Source organism: Dendrobates tinctorius, unplaced genomic scaffold (assembly GCF_039654945.1).
Source record: "Dendrobates tinctorius isolate UK_male_01 unplaced genomic scaffold, ASM3965494v1 ptg000241l, whole genome shotgun sequence".
Lineage (NCBI taxonomy): Eukaryota > Metazoa > Chordata > Amphibia > Anura > Dendrobatidae > Dendrobates > Dendrobates tinctorius.
Genome location: NW_027361908.1, coordinates 125374 through 142050, shown reverse-complemented (window position 1 = coordinate 142050; position 16677 = coordinate 125374). Strand labels below are relative to the sequence as shown.

General features: G+C 45.9%; 2 protein-coding genes across 5 annotated transcripts in view; one reads left to right on the top strand and one right to left on the bottom strand.

The window, feature by feature from the left end:
• ACTR6 (actin related protein 6) overlaps positions 1 to 6160 on the top strand; it is a 52587-nt gene extending 46427 nt beyond the window's left edge. The window contains exon 11 of the mRNA XM_073556878.1: positions 5889 to 6160. Within this exon, the coding sequence (XP_073412979.1) occupies positions 5889 to 6018 (130 nt within the window). The 3' untranslated portion in view covers positions 6019 to 6160. The remainder of the gene's footprint in view (positions 1 to 5888) is intronic.
• Positions 6161 to 13121: 6961 nt separating this feature from the next.
• DEPDC4 (DEP domain containing 4) overlaps positions 13122 to 16677 on the bottom strand; it is a 67229-nt gene continuing 63673 nt past the window's right edge. For 2 of the 4 annotated variants that reach the window (XM_073556873.1, XM_073556874.1), the window contains exon 10: positions 13300 to 13437. Coding sequence is in view for 2 of the 4 variants with exons in the window: in XM_073556875.1 (XP_073412976.1) it covers positions 13282 to 13437 (156 nt within the window). In the remaining 2 variants the exon portion in view is untranslated. Of the gene's footprint in view, positions 13438 to 16677 lie in introns of all 4 variants that reach the window. The other 2 variants (XM_073556875.1, XM_073556876.1) reach the window with 2 other exon arrangements.

The window sequence follows — 16677 nt, the reverse complement described above, 5'->3', positions numbered from 1 at the left end:
GGGGCGGCAGCATTCCTTTCGGACGCTTCAGCAGACTTTGTAAGGCTTGCTGCTAGATCAGCAGCTTTGTCTAATGCCGCCCGCTGGGCCTTATGGCTGAAGTGTTGGCCAAGAGATATGCAGGCCAGGTCGAAATTGTGCAACATCCCTTGTGAAGGAGGACACCTGTTTGGCTCGGTACTAGACGAGCTCTTGGAGAAGGCGGGCGACAGTAAAAAACGGTTCCCCAACTTATGAAGACCCTTTTACAGGAGAGATTATAGAAGAAGGTGGTTTGACCGAAGAAGGTCAAACAGAGAGATATCGAGGGACGATACCGGCAGGAGGAAAGGTAGAGGATATATGTTTTCCTCTCGTGACTGCAGAAAGCCGCAATGACTGACAGACCAGGTCGGAGGCAGACTGCTGCAATTCTATCCGGCCTGGAAGGACATTTCAAATAGCCACTGGATCCTTAGCGTCATTAAAACAGGGCTTAAATTTGAGTTCCGAGAAACGCCTTTCGATCGATTTGTTCTGACTCCTGTTCGTTCTTCCCCTGTAGAGCAACGGGCGTTAGAGTCTGAGGTCCGGGAACTTCAGCAGAAGGGTGTCCTGGTGAAAGTTCCAGAGGTTCAGAGAGGTAAAGCTTTTTACCCCCCCCTCTTCTTGGTCAGGAAGCCTGATGGTTCCTTCCGTACCATCATAAACCTTAAAGGCCTCAATAAATTTATTTTCATACGCACCTTCAAAATGGAATCGGTTAAATCTGCCATAAAGTTACTATTTAACAGATGCTTTATGGTGGTGTTAGACCTTAAAGACGCCTATTGTCATGTTCCGATACATACAGATCATCAGCGATTCCTAAGGGTACTGTCACACTAAGCGATATCGCTAGCAATATCGCTATAACTTGTGACGTTATAGCGATATTGCTAGCGACATCGCTGTGTCTGATACTTACCTACGACCCACTCCCCCGCTGGTTATCGCTGATCGTGCGAGAACGTCCAGGACTGTTTCTCGTCGTCAGCTTCCTGCGGCGCTTCCTGTGGAGAGACGAGCGACGAGTGTGGAGCCGGGCAGGAGGACGCAGGATCGCCTAGTGTGACAGGTAAGTAGCGACCCCCGTCCCCAGCGATGTCGCTGGTGAGATCTGCCTGTGTGGCAGCTCACTAGCGACCACTTAGCGATGTACCAGTGATCCTGACCGCGTCATATCGCTGGTCGGGATCGCTGGTACATCGCTAAGTGTGACAGTACCTTAAGAGTAGCAGTTTCGTTGGGGGGAACTTTAAACCACTTCCAATTCAGAGCACTCCCCTTTGGGGTGGCGGTCGCACCACGAGTTTTCACTAAGATAATGGCGGAGGTTATGGCCCATTTACACGAACAGGATATTCTCGTGATCCCCTATTTAGATGACCTGTTGATTGTGGGACACTCAGAGTTACATTGCACTGCACAATTACAGAACGTAGTAGCCAGCCTCCAACATCTGGGATGGATCATTAATTTCAAAAAAATCACGATTGCAACCCATGGAGACGCAGCCGTTCCTTGGTCTTCTAATAGATTCCAGGTTGCAAGAGTGTCGCTTACTGGAAACAAAGGTGGACAGTATTCAGCGGCAAACACTCAGGGCAATACAAAACCCTTCGGTCACTCTAAGGGGTGCAATGTCATTATTGGGCTCACTCACTTCATGTATACTAGCGGTTCTTTGGGCCCAATAACACACCAGGTCCCTGCATTGGGATGTATTACACAATACTTGCCAGTTAGAAGGTCACTTAGAGAGGAAATTTACTCTGTCCCAAGAGGCGATTCATTCCCTAAGGTGGTGGACTCACAGACCAAACCTGTGTAGAAGGGTCCCTTGGATAAATCAGATCTCCCGAATCATAACCACAGATGCTAGCCCCAGGGGTTGGGGGGCAAATATGGGGGAGATGTGGATCTAAGGGGGTTTGGTCACCACGGGAGCAGGACTAAACATCTAATATAAAGGAGTTGTTAGCAGTAGAACGGGCCTTAAGTGGTTTCCTTATGTCCCTACAGGGCCGGCACGTCATGGTTTTCTCAGACAATCAGGTAACTGTGGCTTACGTTAACCATCAAGGGGGAATGCGCTCCAGGGCTTTAATGGAGGTGGCAAATCATATCTTTCAGATAGCCGAAGTTCATCTGCTATCCCTTACAGCCCTCCATATAAAAGGGAAAAACAATATTACAGCCGACTTCTTAAGCCACAACAGACTCCGGCAAGGAGAGTGGGTTCTAAACAGGGCCGTCTTCGAACAGATCGTGCACATGTGGGGGTCTCCAGAAATAGACCTGTTCGCCAACAGGAAAAACAGGCAATTACATCAGTTTTGTTCGCTGGACCCCAGAGAAGACCCGCTCGCATTAGACGCTCTCCTAATCCCGTGGAATTTTGGTCTGGCTTATGCCTTCCCCCCACTGAATTTAATTCCAATAGTGCTAAGGAAGAACTGGGAAGACAAGGCATGCACGATCCTGATAGCCCCATTCTGGCCCAGGAGGCCATGGTTTCCTTGGCTTAGGAAGATGTCAGTGACCCAGCCATGGATTCTCCCGGAGCTCCCAGATCTCCTGTCCCAGGGTCCAGTATTCCACCCGCACGTATCCAATCTACATTTAGCGGCGTGGAATTTGAGGGGACACTACAGAGTAGAAAGGGCTTCTCTCGGGGGGTTAGTCAACACCCTATTATAGAGTAGGAAACCTTCCACGACAAATATCTACGTAAAAATTTTGAAAAGATTCTTGTCAGCCTCTGGGGCGGAGATCGATCAAAGAATCCGTACTGGTCAAGTTTTAGAGTTCCTGCAGAAGGGGTTAGAGATGGGTCTGGCCACAAGCATGCTTAGGCTATGTGCACACGCTGCGGATTGGTCTGCGGATCTGTATTTGCGGAACCGCAGGTAAAATGACCTGCGGTTTTACCTGCGGATTGGCCTGCGGTTTATCACCTCTACAATGGAGATGGTAATCCGCAGAAAAGAAGTGACATGTCATTTCTTTCTGCGGATTCAAAACCGCAGCTTTTCCGCAGTTAAAAATCTGCAGTATGTGCACAGCAGATTGTAAATCACATAGATTTACATGCTACTGTACGCTGTCTGCAGAACTGCTGCAGATACGCAGCAGCCAAAACCGCAGTGGATCCGCAGCAAAAACAGCAGCGTGTGCACATAGCCTTAGAGTCCAGGTCTCGGCCCTAGGGGCATTATATAACTGCAACCTAGCAAGGAACTACTGACTATCCAGGTTCATAAAGGCAGCGTCTAGATCTAGGCCCATAATTAAAAGGAAACTAGTCCCATGGGATCTGAACTTAGTGTTATCAGCTCTAACAGAAGCCCCGTTTGAACCTATTGATTCTTCCCCTATTAAGGTCCTATCCTTCAAAACTGCCCTACTGGTCAGCCAGGAGAGTTAGCGATTTGCAGGCTCTCTAGACTCTCCCCGTATACCCAGTTTAAGGAAGATTGTCATTCTAAGGCCAGAGCCCTTGTATTTGCCTAAGGTTGCCTCAAAGTTCCACAGGCAGCAGGAAATAGTCCTTCCCTCCTTCTGCCCAGACCCTACTAGCCAGTCAGAGAGAAAACTTCACTTGCTGCACTTAAAGAGATGTCTCCTTGCTTACATTAGGGCCACAGACCCCTGGAAGAAGGACAAATCCCTATTAGTTTCCTTTCAGGGTGTTAGGAAAGGGCTTAGGGTATCCAAAAACACTTTAGCCAGGTGGATTAGGGAGGCAATTTCTCTAGCTTATACAGCAGGTGGCGCAGAAGCTCCGGAAGGCGTAAGAGCACACTCCACTTGGGCCGTGGCGACATCATGGGCGGAGTGCTCGGAAGTATCCATTGAGGACATTTGTAAGGCAGCTACCTGGTCCTCTCCATCTACGTTCTTTAAACACTATAGATTGGATTTAAGCGACTCCTCCGATCTCACATTTGGGAGAAAGGTGCTTGATGCTGCTATCCCTCCCTAGGCTCTTTACATCTCTGTAATTCTCTCGTGGTGCTGTCGTGGCGACTGAATAAATGCTTAGCTACCTACCGGTAGCGGTGTTTTTCAGGAGCACACCACAGCACCTTTCCATTCTCTCCCTTTCTCTGGTTTCTTTCTCAAGTATGGATCAGCACCTTTTTTTCCTCGGAAGTTAGATCTTAGTCACCGGTGTAAAAAGTATTTAATTGTTTGTGTGTGTGTGTGTGTGTATATATATATATATATATATATATATATATATATATATATATATATATATATATATATATATATATATATATATATATATATATATTGCTACTAACCAGGGAGGTCCTCTCATGCTCTGTAATCCAACTGAAGCGGGGGAGAGGGTCGCCCTTTCTGTGCCTATAGGTTTCCTGTCCCCGTAGGGCGGGTCCCCTCTCTCGTGGTGCTGTCGTGTGCTCCTGAAAAACACCGGTACGTAGCTAAGCATTTTCGGACGTATATACCTACTGGAGACAGACACTCAGATGCAGTGTGTACACCTCTAGTACGCATATACGCCTGCAAATGAGCACACGTTCCCTCTACCAACAGCATTATGGCCTATGGCCTCATTGGCATATACGGCCGAATCCCGTTTTGCGGAGGGATTCGGACGCAAGTGCCAATGGGACCCACAAATACGAAGATAAGGGCAATATGTGCCGGTACCCTTACTCTACATTGACAATTTAGAATGTTTTTGCATAGTAAAGTGTGGACTACCTAGAAATTTAGAGTATATGGTCTATAGTAAATAAACAGAAAACATTCTTAATTGCTCCCATAATACAAAATGCCTGGGACTAAAAATATGCTGGATTATCAAACAAGCCAAATCACTAGGAGTTTGAACAGTCACCACCTACTAATGTATATACTCTGCCACAGGCTTTCAAAGTGCAAATGTCTGTGCATCTGTATTAATGTATAGACCATTCCATCATCATTGTCATTCCTTGACTTTCAGGAGCGTTGCTACAGTGTTGAAAATTGGATTTGATTTTAGGGACTGACTGCTGTCAATGCTCAACTACAATTTCCTGCTAATCCAGTGTGGGATTTTTTATGCATAAATACCAGGATTTCCAGTCTACTGGACACTGGTTTACAGAATTTACTGTAAATGAATGTAATTTTAACTACATTTTACAGGGAGACTGTTGACTCCAAAAAACACCTGAATATATAATGCTAATCTGCAAGTAAATTGCATTTAATTGATGCTTCACTGGTTTACTGGAGCACTGGCTACATGGAGAAAATGAAGTTATATTCTCCCTGCAGCTGCTCGCTTCCCGTCATCAGGGCAGTGAAGGAGCTGTTATAGTCATCATTCACTAGGCAGTGAGCAGACGGTGATAATTTCCCAGAACATTGACTGACAGCCTGCTTTGTACACACATGCTACAGAGCAGACTTTCAGTCATTTTGTCAGGGAGTGAAAACAGCACGCTCACTGTGTAGTGAGCGGTAACTGTAACCTGTTCCTGCACCACCCCAGTGACTGGCAGAAGCAGGGTCAGGGAAAATATAAACTTAATTTTTTCCTGTAGCTGCAATTTCAGTGCACCAAACTAACATGATTTCATAAATCCTCATCCTTCAGGTAAATAGCATTGTTGGGGGTGACCGGTTCCCTTTTAAATATCTACAGCTTATTACAAAAATGCCAGGTTCACTTTTTCTTAAATCAATGGCACAAATCCAACATATTTTGTAGGTGTCCTCCCAATTTTGCAATGAAAATGGAAATCAGATCAGTTTTCTTGGACTCAGTCGGTTTTAGATTATACAGTACCTGTCGATTTCTTTAGACTATAGGATGAACCTTTTTTTTTTTTATTTTTTTTTAGTCCCATTACATACTCTTGGGAAGGAGGAAAGCTAATATCCGAAAACGATGATTTTGAAGACATGGTGGTGACCAGAGAAGAATATGAAGAAAATGGTCATGAAATTTGTGAAGAGAAATTTGATATCTAGTTTATTTATACTGTCTTGTAAATATCTTTTTAACCCATTTTTTAGTGATGTAAATATAAGAACTGGTCAAATATTTATTAGATACATTTTTTGTCATTATTACCGAATTCTTTTTATGCATTAAAGTCAATAATGAATTGCATATCAATCTCTGATGTTAATATTTAATCATTTTCATTACTTATACCATTCTGGCAAAAAGCAGACACAAAAGCATCTGGGCCTCCAACAGCTTACTCCATCTTAAGTAGATTTGTAATGAAGAATGTGCATTGAAAGGCATGGTTCAGACACGTAGTCGTTCTATTAAAGAGGTTGTCCGGCGACATGCAGGTACACATCAGTAGGTGAGGAGTGCTGATACTCTTTGTGAGCTGCGTGCGATCAGCAGTTATCATGCACTTTTCCTATTCTTCATCGATATTTGCTTGATGCCAATAAAATTGTCTCCAGATACCTCCAAGCCATTTGCATTATACACCAATCGTTAGGTGTAAAGCTGTCCATACACAGAGACAGCTGTTTGCGAATGCTATCGATGCTGAATGCCTCTTAGGCTATGTGCACACGCTGCGGTTCCGCTGCGGTTTTGGCCCTGCGGAACCGCAGCAGTTCCGCAGACATGGTACTTTACCATGTTAGCATATGGGTTTTCAAAACCGCAGTGCTCACGCTGCGTTTTTTTCCGCGCGGTTTTGCTGCGTTTTTTTTGCCGCAGCATGTCAATTATTTCTGCGGATTCTGCTGCGGTTTCACACCTTTAACATAGTAGAGGTGTGAAACCGCAGGGCAAAACCGCAGGCCAAAACGCAGCAAAACCGCAGGTCACTTTACCTGCGGTTTTACCTGCGTTTCCGCGCGGAAAAAACCGCAGCGGAATCCGCAGCGTGTGCACATAGCCTTACACACAACTTTTAGACATGTAGGTCAGGAGAGCAGATTGTCAAGTCATTACATGTCTCACATTGGTAACGCCACCTTTCATTTATAAGAAGCTCTGAATGCAGGTTCTTAGGGACACCTTTGTCCGGCCCTTAGTTCAATTATATATTCCAGAGATTCCATGTTTATTCGATCTCCCATGACAGCACCACGAGAGAGGGGATCTGCCCTGCAGGGACAGGAAACCTACAGATACAAAAGGGCGGTACCTCTCCCACACATCAGTTGGTTTTCTGTCACTGACGGGTACCCTGTTCCTACAGATACCTGTGAGGCGCCATTGGTCCCTGGCCCGGCCGGTCGGTTCAGGTAGTGGGTGGTCCCCTGCCTCGGCCGGTGCGGGGTTCCTGGAAGCGCCACGGTGGGTCCGGGGAGGATTCCACGACAGTGAACGGGCAGGTGGAGTGGTGTCTGGAGGATTGCCAGCACCGGAGGGTAAGTATATCCCTTGTTGGACCTGTGCAGCTCCTGGCGTGCGCTGCCCGGCTACCTGCTGGGTTTCCGGGTCCGGTGGCGGGCCGGGGGGCTCAGCTTTTGACGCCTCCTGCGTGGTCCTCTGACGCGATGCGGCGTCCTCGGCTGAGGTCGCCATGGCGACGCGTTGGGGAGCGGGGCCTGGGGGTGCATCCAGGATGCTGGCTGGCTTTTTGGAATAACGCCGCGGAGGCGCCTGGGGACGCTGGGGGCGTGTCGGGTCCAGGGGAGGAAGAAGCGCCCCTGGCCAGGACCTGGTGACCCGGATATCTGGGGGACAGATGCATTTAAAGGAGCGCTGGACATGCATCTGAACCATTGATCACATTGATCAGCAGGAGAACCCTACACAGCAACACGCTACTCAGAAGCCCTGTACTGCCCAGCGAAAGATCTGTGATGGGACGGGTGATGGCCAGGCGAGTGGTCGGTCCTGCCGCAGGAGCTCTCCAGAGTGGACGAATTGGCAGCGTCGGCTGAGAGATGCCTCCCTCATGATCCGGTACCTACTTACTGCAACACTGGTAAGGGATCTTCGTGAATGTTCACTCGGTGGTGCAGTCTTCCCCTTATTTTCCTGTCCTGCAAGGGGAAGAAATGTTCAGGGAAGTCAAGATACAATGAATGTGCCCTCTGTAGATGCCCCCTGCCGGACTCTTGTCCAAAAAGGTTATGTCAGCCGTCTCAAGCAGACTGTGAGGCTTCACCAGGAAGGGGGGTTTGACGTGCATCAGCCACTAGGGTAGGATACAGTGCCTCATGTTTATCCCACCACAGGTAGAAGAAACGCCAACTTCGCCGAAAGCCTGAAGGAGATCATTAGGATGGAAATGAGGGAGTCCTTAAAGTCCCTATGTCAGGGAGAGCGTCCCAAAGGGAAGGGGAAAGAACATAAAACAAGCTTTTCGAATTCGGACTCCTCTATTGACTGTGAGGAATGAGGATTCCTCCGTCTCCTCTCCTTTGTCTTCTTCCTCGTAGGAGGACTCTGGCCATTTCTGCTTTCCCTTAGACCGCATGGACAAATTAGTGAAGGCAGTCAGATGCACTATGGGGGTGGCAGAATCCAGGCTGGAACCTTCTGTACAGGACTTCATGTTTAGGGGATTGGATCAGAGAAATCGCAGATCTTTTCCCTTAAATGAGAATATTCAGAACCGAGAATGGAAGAGGCCAGAGAAAAGGGGCACCTTGACTCCGACATTTAAGCGAAGGTACCCCTTCGAGGACCCCGTTGTAAATAATTGGGATAAAGCCCCATAACTTGATGCGGCGGTGGCTAAGGCTTCAAAGAATTCCTCCTTGCCCTTTGAGGACCTGGGGACCCTGAAGGACCCTCTAGATAGGAAGGCTGACTCTTTCCTTAAAGGGGCATGGGAGATGTCGGCTGGATCCCTGAAGCCGGTAGTAGTGTCCACTTGTACGGCCAGGTCAATGATGGTCTGGCTGGACCAACTACAGACTCAGTTGAAGGGGGGAGCCTCTCATGAGACTATCCTGAACGCTTTACCGGTGATTCAAGGTGCTGCTGCATTTCTGTCCGATGCTTCAGCAGATTCAGTCAGGATGGCTGCTAGAGCAGCAGGGCTTTCTAATGCAGCTCGGAGGGTGTTATGGTTAAAGTGCTGGCCAGACGACATTCAGGCCAGGTCCAGACTTTGATCCATCCCATGTGAGAGAGAAAACTGGACGAGCTTTTGGAGAAGGCAGGGGACGATAAATAGATTTCCCAGCTTGTCGACCTCTTCCTACCGGCATACCTTAAGCAGAAGAAGGTTCAGTCGTAGGAGGCCTTCCAGGGACCGAGCCAAGTGGGATGAGAGGAAGAAAAGAGGTATGGGGTTTATGTTCAGAGGCACTTCGCGAGCGTAAGAAGCTGTCCCAATGACTAGCGATGCCCGTGGGGGGTTGAGTATCTGTCTTGTACCCAGCCTGGTCACGAATTACCAATAGTGACTGGGTTCAGAGTCTAATATCATCAGGACTCAGATTAGAATTCTCTTCTATTCCACAGGATAAATTCAGGGTAACCCCTTTCTGGTCTTCTCCCTCAGAGCAGGTTGCCCTAGAGGCGGAGGTCCGTGAACTATGTCTTAAGGAGGTCCTGATGGAGGTTCCGGGGTTGGAGAGGGGTAGAGGATTCTACTCCCTATTTTTGGTTCGGAAACCGGATGGTTCTTTCAGGAGTATTAATGTTAGAGCCCTGAATAAGTTTCTGATAATATGCCCCTTTAAGATGGAATCTATTGGCTCAGCAATAAAACTGATTTTCCATAGCTGTTTTATGGCAGTGTTGGATCTGAAAGATGCATACTACCATGTGCCCATTCAGGTAGATCATGAGCGGTTCCTCAGGGTGGCAGTATTTATGGGGGGCTCAGTCCTGCACTTCCAGTTTAGGGTTCTCCCCTTTAGCCTTGCGGTTGCCCCTCGTGTGTTTTCTAAGGTAGTTGCCGAAGTTATGGACCACCTGCGTGAGTCCGACATCCTCAAAATTCCCTGGATGATTTCCTTATTGTAGGCAGGTCAGCAGACAATTGTCTAGTACAGGTATAGAGGACAATGTCCACTCTAGAGCGTTTGGGGTGGTTATTGGACATTAAAAACCCCTGCTACAACCCTTGAGTGCAGCAGTTTTTGGGCCTCATTTTGGACTCTGAAAAACATGAGTGTCATCTACCGTCTTGACAAGCTGGTCCGCCTTCAGCACCAGGATTTGAAGGCATCCAACAATCCTACCATGACCCTCAGGCAGGCTATGTCCCGGATGGGTTCCCTATCTTCATGCATCCTGACGGTCCAGTGGGCACAATTTCATACAAGGACCCTACAAAGAAACATCTTAATTAATGAAAGAGCCCTTGGGGGGTTCCTGCAGGGGCGGCAGACTTTATCCGGGGCTTCTGTAAAATCCCTTAGATGGTGGCTAGACCGGGGTAACCTGTCCAGAGGGGTTCCATGGGAGAATCGTATAACCCGAGTAGTCACCACGGACGCAAGCCCTTCTGCTTGGAGAGCACATATGGGTGAAGTCATGATGGCTGATCCATACAATCAGGGCAACTGTTACCACCCACCTTTCGTGTCTACCTCTTTCCTCATAGACTGTAAGCTTGCGAGCAGGGCCCTCTTTCCTCTTGGTATTTGTTATAATCTATGTGAGTATTGTTATGCTGTAATGTCTATTGTCTGTACAAATCCCCTCTGAAATGTAAAATGCTGCGGAATATGTCGGCGCTATAAAAATAAAATTTATTATTATTATGATCCAGGGCCTATGGGATCACCAAGAAATAGAGAGTTAATCTAACCTGAAGGTAGAACTGGCAGTTAAAAAGACTCCTTATATATCTGCAGGGTCATCACGTACGGATCCTCTCCGACAATCAGGTGGCAGTGGCCTACATCATCTACCAGGGTGGGACTTGATCCAGACCCCTAATGAAAGTAACAGAGCGCCTGTTTCAGATAGAAGAGGAGCATTTTCTATCTTTAACAGCACTGTACATAAAAGGAAAGGACAATGCCAGGGCAGACTTTTTGAGCCGCAACCTGCTAAAGCAGGGAGAATGGTTGCTGAAAGGTGCCATCTCACACCAGATTGTGGGGTCGGCCGGATGTGGACCTCTTCACCACCAGGAGAAACAGGAAAGTTAAATAATTCTGTTTTCTGGACCCCAGAGAGTCCTATGGTGGTGGATGCCTTCCTGATGAAGTGTGACTGCAACCTGACCTACGCTTTTCCCCTCTTATCTGTTGCCTCTAGTGGTGAGGAAAATCAGGGAAGACAGGGCAAGAGTTATAGTGATTGCCCCCTTTTGGCCCAAAAGGGCATGATTTTCATGGCTAAAGACCGTGTCGGTTTCTGACCCATGGGTGCTGCCGGAACTTCCGGATCTCCTCTCCCAGGGTCCAGTCTGCCATCCACAAGTGGTGGGACTCCACCTGACAGCATGGAATTTGAAAGGGCGTTACTGAGTGATAGAGGATTCTCCCCCAATTTGATAGCTACTGTTCTCAAAAGTAGGAAGGTAATTACAACTAGTATCTATGCTAGTACCTGGAAGAAATTTCTAGCTACCACAGAATTTAGAGCTGGGGAGGGGTGCCAATAGGTGAAATCCTGAAGTTTCTTCAGAAGGGTCTGGACATGGGTCTTTCCACCAGTACTCTTAAGGTGCAGGTATCAGCCCTGGGGGCCTTATTTAGCTGCGACATCGCTAATAACTACTGGGTCGCCAGGTTTTTTAAAGCAGCAGGCAGGTCTAGACCCATACATAGAGAAAGGTTTATGCCATGGGACTTGAACTTAGCACATACGGTCATGACGGAAGCCCCTTTTGAGCCCTTTACATCTGCCTTGGCGAAAGTACTCTCCCTCAAGGTAGCCTTCTTAGTCGCATTAAGATCAGCGCGGAGGGTGAGTGATATCCAGGCTTTTTCTAGACTCCCTCCATATACACAGTTCCTGGATGACAGGGTGGTGCTTAGGCCGGATCCTGCTTCCTTGCCCAAGGTAGCCTCCAGATTTCACAGGTCGCAGGGGATAGTTCTTCCTTCTTTCCTTCCCAATCCTACTAACCAGAAAAAGAGGAAGCTCCACACTTTAGATGTTAGGAGATGCCTGCTAGAGTACCTGTCGGCCACCGATTCTAGGAAGAAGGACAATGCCTTGATTGTTTCCTTTCAAGGCGCCAGGAAAGGTCTTAGAGTGTCAGAGCACTTTAGCTTGGTAGATTAGGGAGGCTATTTCTCTAGCGTATACATTGAGTGGCAGGCCAGCACCGGAGAGGCTGATGGCGCATTCCACTCGATCCATTGCAGCCTCATGGGCAGAGAGGTCAGAAGTCTCTATCAACCAGATATGTAAGGCAGCTACTTGGTCTTCTCCTTCCACCTTTTAGAATCATTATAGGTTGGATATGGGTGCTTCTTCAGATCTCACCTTCAGTATAAGGGTGCTGCAGGCTGTAGTCCCTTCATAAAGCAGTTATTACCTCTCTGTAATTCTCTTGTGGTGCTGTCATGGGAGACCGAATAAAGTCTTAATTACTTACCGGTAACTGTATTTTTCGGAGCCCATGACAGCACCCTTAGATTACCTCCCTTCACGTGTGGGTGTGCACTTCTTCCTCTTGTAAGTATTCACGTGTGTGAAATGTTTAACCATTAGAGTATTGTACATAGTTTTGCCATTAATCATGATGGTCCTCTCAAACTCTGTAATCCAACTGATGTATGGGAGAGGTGCCGCCCTTTTGTATCTGTATGTTTCCTGTCCCTGAAGGGCGGATCCTCTCTCATGGACCTGGAATGGGCTTTGAAAAATACAGTTACCGTTAAGTAACTAAGACCTTTTGATTCAGGTGTTTCCAAGTTAGATGCCTAAAGAATTAACATGTTGCCTTTTTTCCATCCAGAGAAACAAGTATAGAATACTTATGCACTGTAGGATTGTTTGCTATTGAAATCAATAGGACACTTATTTTAACAGTATTAGGGTGAGATTGGAACTCAGTGCATGAACTAGTTGGCGGCTCTCCCTACCAGAGTGCAAGAGAGCTGCATAGAATTACATGAAGCTGGAATGTCTGGTCGGGAAGACCGCCGGGCAGTCCGTTCAATGTCTTCTAATCTTGTTCCAATGAACATATTCATTTCTATGTAAAAATGGTGGCTAAAAGAGCTACATTTGCATTTTTTATTATAAAGATGCATTTTTTATTATAAAGAGGTATTTTCTTTTTAATAAATACATTTCATTTTTTAATAAATACATATTTTTTAATATATATATACACATTTTCTATACAAGAATAAATATATAATTTTTCTTCTTTTTTCTTATCATATAATTGTCCAATTCCATCCCCTTTTTTTCCTGTCTGGTATGGTGGTGTGAGCGCTGAACTTTTTTCTGTTCTCTTCTTTTAGCAAGAGTTCGTTTTTAGACATATCAAAAAAAAATTTTAAATATACTTTTCTTGTTTTTAAACTTCTTATCTGTAAAACAATTAAAAGAAATAGTGATTTTATTTACTAGAGAATTGTTATTATGAAATTTCCTGATTTTTACTCGTTTGAACTTTGACCTTTGCTCCAGTGCATGTGACTATTGGCGCCAATTTTCAAACTGTGTATGTATATAACCTGAGACGGCTCTATTTATTCATATATGTCATCCCCTGAGGAAGAAGTGCTGTCTGCTTTGAAACGCGTTGGAAAATAAAAGGTTAATCCTTTTATCTAATCTGGAATCGATATTTGTTCAGCAGCGCACCTAAGGGTACCGTTACACCTAGCGATGCACCAGGGATCCCGACCAGCGATATGACGCGGTCAGGATCGCTAGTGCATCGCTAGGTGGTCGCTAGTGAGCTGCCACACAGGCAGATCTCACCAGTGACATAGCAGGGGACGGGGATCGCTACTTACCTGTCAGACGCGGCGATCCTGCGTCCTCCCGCCCACGTCCACGCGTCGCTCGTCGGCGCCACAGGAAGCCCAGCAGGAAGTGGCCAACGAGGAATGGTCCAGGAGCTTCTCACGCGATCAGCGGGGGAGCCGGTCGGAGGTAAGTATCACATGCAGCTATATCGCTAGCAATATCGCTGCAACGTCACAAAATCGGTGACTTTACAGTGATATTGCTAGCGATATCGCAGTGTGTAACGGGGGCTTAAGTCCATAAATTTTTTTCCATTATAAACTTAAGGCTAAAAGAAGTGAGCAGACCATCATTCTTCAGGCATAGTCTATTCAGAAGCAGCTCTATACTTGTAATACAAGTCAAGGAGAAAGCTCAAAGCACACACATCTTTTTGAGCGTTTTCATTTTTCCAGCTAACTGGTTCTTCATTGTTGGATAAAGTAAACTACTATGAAATGCCAATACAAAAATGATTCAAAAGTGGATGAAAAAAATAGTAAAAAAAAAAACTGGCAGTAAAAAACATTAACAAGTGCTGACGAAACCACAAAAAAGATGCTTCAGGACAAAAAATGCTGACCTAAAGCATCTTTCCCTTGGAAACCCCAGATTTGCCCAACTTGTGTGAAAGAGGTGTCATGTGCACTTATTCAAGTTTTTTTTTTTTTACTGGGATTTTGGAGCAGAATTGGATCTAATATTCAAGAAATTGTGTTAAGATATCCTGAGCGAGACCCTTTATATGGCAGTTTGTCAGGAGGAAAACACAAGACAAGGCCTGTTTGACTTCAGTGGGTTTTTGTTTTTTTTTACAAATGGAAAATAACAGTAAGTGTCATCAATGTTTTTTATCCAATTTCACTCAGCATTTCAGTTTGCCATCAATTTCATCAGTGGTTTTCACTGATTAAAAATTAACTACAGAGCTTGTCCTGTTCATGCCAATGTTAAAGGGGTTAACCACTACTCAATCTCTATATTTGCCCCTAGTAAACTAATACAACTTTGGTTCAGGAGAAACGAAAAACAAAAGGAGTGCTGACTTCTAAGTATAATCAACAATATTTCTTGAAACAAATACACCCAAAAATTACAAACACTCAGGCTATGTTCACACGTGGCGTTATTTTCACGTTTTCGCGGCGGTTTTAACCGCACGATTTTGCTGCGAAAACGCGAAAAATAAGCATCTCATGCATTCCTATGGGATTCCGCAATGCTGTGCTAATGCTGCGGCTTTTACTGCGGCGGAATCGCTTCGCGGTAAAAAATGCAGCATGCTCATTAATTTAGCGGAATCGCAGCGATCCCGCACCCATAGGAATGCATTGTTCTGCTTACTTTCCGCATGTGGCTGTGCACACCATGCGAAAAGTAAGCAGAACATTTGCTGATGGTACCCACAGTCCGGAGGAGAGGAGACTGTCCTCCGGGCTTTGGGTACCAGATCCCTGTAAAAAAATAGAATTTAAAATAAAAAATATTGTTTTTCTCACCTTCCGACATCCCGCACAGCCTTCCCGCCTCTCTCCACGCTCCCAGTAATCCTTTGCGAGCGATGACGTCCGTTCTCGGTCATTCGCGAGACGTCGCGATCCTGCGAGAACGGACGTCATCGCGATAATTCTCGCAAAGGATTACTGGGATCGGGAGCGTGGAGAGAGGCGGGAAGGCTGCGCGGGACGCCGGTAGGTAAGAATAACAATATATTTTTGTATTTTTTACATTGTATCTTTTACTATTGATGCCGCATAGGCAGCCTCAATAGTAAAAAGTTGGTCACACTCGTCAAACACTATGACAAGTTGGTCACACTAGTCAAACAATCAGTTCTCCAAGCGATGCTACAGATCGCTTGGAAAAAGCTAGCAATTCTGCAAGCTAATAACGCTTGCAAAATGCTAGTTTTTCTGCGGGAAAATCGCGGGAATTTAAAATGCAATTTTCCCGCGGAATGGAATTCGGAATTCTCGCGGTAATTTCAGCGAGAGTTCCGCTACGTGTGAACGTAGCCTTAGGCTATGTGCAAACGTATGCAGAAAATTTTTGCATAAAAAACGGACTTCACAGAAAACGCGCATTTTTTTCTCACGTTTTTGCCGTGATTTTTTCCGGAGAGTCCCCAGACACATAGAAAATAGCCAGAAATGCGGACTGTACCGCAAAATTAATGAGCATGCTGCGTTTACCGCGAAGCATTTTTTTCGCGGTAAAAAACGCATCAATATGCACAAAAAGTGCAAAATGCATTAAAATGAATTGGAAGCTTCTTTTAGGCGTTTTTAGAGCGGATTTTTTTGGTAAATCCGCGGTAAAAACGCAACGTGTGAACACAGCCTCATAAATAGCAGACAAGGAGGTGAGCTAATACAGATTCCAAATACCCCCAGGAACAATTTTGGGTAAAGCAAATTACTGAAAAGACAATGAGAGCACAGTATGGACATAAATGTCCACCCTATAGGTGATTATCTGCTATACCTGGCATACAGCAGGTTAAGTGCATAGTGCAAAAAAGTCCCTGTTGAGAAAGCAGTACGTGACTTTGGGGACGGGGACTTTTTTGCACTATGCACTTAACCTGCTGTATGCCAGGTATAGCAGATAATCACCTATGATTATTCATCATGCGTTCCAAAGGCTAGTTCTGGTTTTATGCCCCGGAAGTTTAGCGGCCATGATGAAAAGGCGGCATATTAATGTGTATGGGTGAGTTATTCTGACTGGACATTTCTATCGTGTGTTTTTTCTGGCCAATTAAGAAAGCTCTATAAAAACACCTGTTTTGAGCGCGATCATTTGAACAAGATATG